Here is a 3000-nt window from a genome sequence, read left to right as displayed (position 1 = left end):
CTCCATTAGTATGAACTTTAAGGTAAAGAGCATATTCATGGAGACAACAAGTAAACCCATTGTCTTGAAAATACTTGTCGATGCAACTATTCCATGCTCGTGGGGCTTGCTTTAATCCATATAAAGCTTTCTTCAACCGCAACACTTTATCTACATGGTTTTTGACCACAAAGCCCAATGGTTGTTCAATATAGACTTCTTCTTCAAGATAGCTATTCAAAAAAGCTGACTTGACATCTAGCTGATGGATCTTCCACTTCATTTGCGCCACCAAAGAGATGAGCAAATGAATCGTCTCCATGCGGGCAACATGTGCATAAACTTCTTCATAGTCAATGCCTTGCCTTTACTTGTAGCCCTTAGCCACACGTTATGCTTTGTGTTTCTCCACATCTCCATCACCATTCTTCTTTGTCTTGTATACCCATTTAACTCTAATTTCTCGATGACCCTTGGGAAGAGTTGTTAACTCCCAAGTGTTGTTCATCTCTATTGACTTGATCTCCTCCTCAATGGATTGTCTCCACTTTTTGTCTGTTTCAAAGTTCATTGCTTCACTGTCAGCAAAGAGACAATATAAAAAATTAAAATTAGTAACTTCTTCTGTGTCCTCATAGAGTTCTTGAATACTCTTTGTCCTTTGCGGCTGTTCGTTTGAACTTTCTTGAGAAGAGGGAGATGTAACATTAGTTGGAGAAGGAGGTGGAGTTGTATCATGCACAGGTTCCACGGTCTCTGGTTCTTCTTCATCACCAAAGTATGGAATAAAATCATATAAAGTTTCTTCCTGAGATTCGTAGTTCCATGGCAATTCATCATCAAATTCAACATCGCCACTTACCACCACCTTGCCGCTGCTTGGGTTGTATAACTTGTAGCCTTTCTAACTCGTATCATAGTCAACAAACACATGCTTGACACTTCGATCGTCAAGTTTCGCTCTCCCTTGATGTGGCACATGAGCATAGGCTATGCTCCCAAAGATTCTCAAGTGCTTGACACTTGGCTCTCTTCCACTCCATACTTCTTGAGGGGTTTGATCTCTAACATTCCTTGTTGGAGACCTGTTGTTCAAATAAACTGCACAAGAAACAGCTTCGGCCCAAAATTCCTTACGCATACTTTTAGCTTTCAACATATATCTAGTCATATTAAGAATCGTTCGATTCTTTCTCTCTGCAACTCTATTTTGTTGGGGTGAATAAGGTACCGTTAGAGGACGAGAAATTCCATGAGACTGACAAAAGTTATTAAATTCTTTTGAAGTGAATTCGCCTCCTTTATCGGGTCGTAAAGCTTTTATTTCATGGCATTCTTTTCCCACAATTACTTTAAAATTTTTAAAAGTAGCAAAAGCTTCAGATTTTTGGTTCAATAAATAAACCCAAGTATTTCTACTAAAGTCATCAATGAAGAGAAGAAAATATTTACTTTTACCAAAAGAAGGTGGATTGATTGATTCACACACATCAGTGTGAACAAGTTGGAGTATCATGATTGCTCTTGACATGGACTCCTTCGGAAAATTCCTCCTTGCATGTTTTTCAAGAAGACAAGCTTCACACAATTGATTGTGATGGTTGATTGATGGTATCCTATGCATCATGTTCTTTTCTCCCATTGATTTGAGCGCTTCAAAATTCAAGTGCCCAAATCGCATGTGCCAACACCATGATTCATCTTGCACATTAGCCTTCAAACACTTTACATCAATTGTTTTAAAGTTCAGAGAAAATAATCTATTCTTTGCCATATGCACTTTAGCAATTAGAATTCCACTTGAATATTTAAGCCAAAGATGCATATTTTTCATGTGGATGTCATATTCCTTTTCAAGAAGTTTGCACAGACTCAAAATATTACTTTTTAATTTTGGGACATAATAAACATCTTGGATTAACTTGTGGTCACCATTTTTATAGGAGATGAATCGTATCTATCACTTCGATTTGAATCTTTGAGGTATCTCCAAAGAACACATTACCTCTCACCATTTTATTGATCTCCACAAACTTCTCTTTGCATCCACACATATGATTGCTTGCTCCATTGTCCAAATACCATGAGTTACAATCATCCCTGTCTTCTTTCTTGAGTGCCATCAACAACGTTGACTCAACTTCTTCTTTGTTGTCGTCAACAAGGTTAGCTTTTTCTTCAGCATTGCTACGACATTTCCAAGAGTAATGGCCAAATTTATGATAATTATAACACTCAATTTTTGATTTGTCATACCTTTTTTCATTATTTTCTTGGTAGTAGCTACATCATCTTCCTCCAATATGTCCACGACCACGACCTCTGAATGTTTTGAAGTTTTTACCATTACTTCTTCCTCTACCATGACCGCCATGGCCTCGTCCCCGTCTATTCCCTCGATAGCTCTTTTCACCTCCATAATCCTTGAAGGATGCTTGAGTTTTAAGAAGTTGCTTCAATAGTACTTCTTGTCTCCTTTTGATCTTTTCTTCATGGGCCTGTAAAGATCCCTCCAATTGCTCTACCATCATAGAGTCTAAATCGTTAGACTCCTCAATAGCACACACCACAAAATCAAATTTAGGTGTTAAAGTGCGAAGGATCTTTTCTACCACACGGACATCTTGTATGTCCTCCCCGTATCTTCTTAGTTGATTTACAACAGCCTTCACTTTTGAACAATAATCCGAAATGCATTCAGATTCTTTCATTTTTAAAACTTCAAAATTAGCCCTTAGAGTTTGAAGTTTTACCTTCCTCACCTTGTCAACTCCTTAAAGAGAAGTTTGTAAAATCCCTCAAGCTTCCTTTGAGGTGGTAGCATCTGCCACCTTCTCAAATATGGCATCATCCAAACATTGGTGGATGAGCGTGAGGGCTTGTTGATCCTTCTTCCTCGTCTTTGCCAAGACCTCCTTTTTATTTTGAGGCAGAACTTCCTCATTATCGGGTTTTGCATATCCTCTGTCTACGATTTTCCATACATCCTGATAGCCAAGAATGGCTTTCATACGTAGACAC

General features: G+C 38.2%; 1 protein-coding gene across 1 annotated transcript; it reads right to left on the bottom strand.

Moving 5' to 3' along the window:
* Nucleotides 1–370: 370 nt before the first annotated feature.
* On the bottom strand, nt 371–2690 carry LOC138901021 (uncharacterized). The gene is made up of 3 exons (XM_070188746.1): nt 2393–2690; nt 1992–2155; nt 371–787 (listed from the first exon to the last, which is right to left on the bottom strand). The coding sequence occupies exons 1-3, from the start codon at nt 2688–2690 to the stop codon at nt 371–373; spliced, it is 879 nt and encodes a 292-aa protein (XP_070044847.1).
* Nucleotides 2691–3000: the final 310 nt, after the last annotated feature.

The sequence above is a fragment of the Nicotiana tomentosiformis genome, chromosome 11 (genome assembly GCF_000390325.3).
Source record: "Nicotiana tomentosiformis chromosome 11, ASM39032v3, whole genome shotgun sequence".
Taxonomy (NCBI): domain Eukaryota; kingdom Viridiplantae; phylum Streptophyta; class Magnoliopsida; order Solanales; family Solanaceae; genus Nicotiana; species Nicotiana tomentosiformis.
The sequence above is the reverse complement of the archived record's forward strand: the minus strand, read 5'-3'. Positions and strand labels throughout refer to the sequence as shown.

Coding starts and splice junctions, on each gene's coding strand:
- LOC138901021 (XM_070188746.1), bottom strand. CDS start 2,690: ATGAAAGAATCTGAATGCATTTCGGATTATTGTTCAAAAGTGAAGGCT. Junction 2,156..2,392: donor ATCCTTCAAGGATTATGGAG/GTGAAAAGAGCT, acceptor GCAATGCTGAAG/AAAAAGCTAACCTTGTTGAC. Junction 788..1,991: donor TTGTGGAGATCAATAAAATG/GTGAGAGGTAAT, acceptor TACGAATCTCAG/GAAGAAACTTTATATGATTT.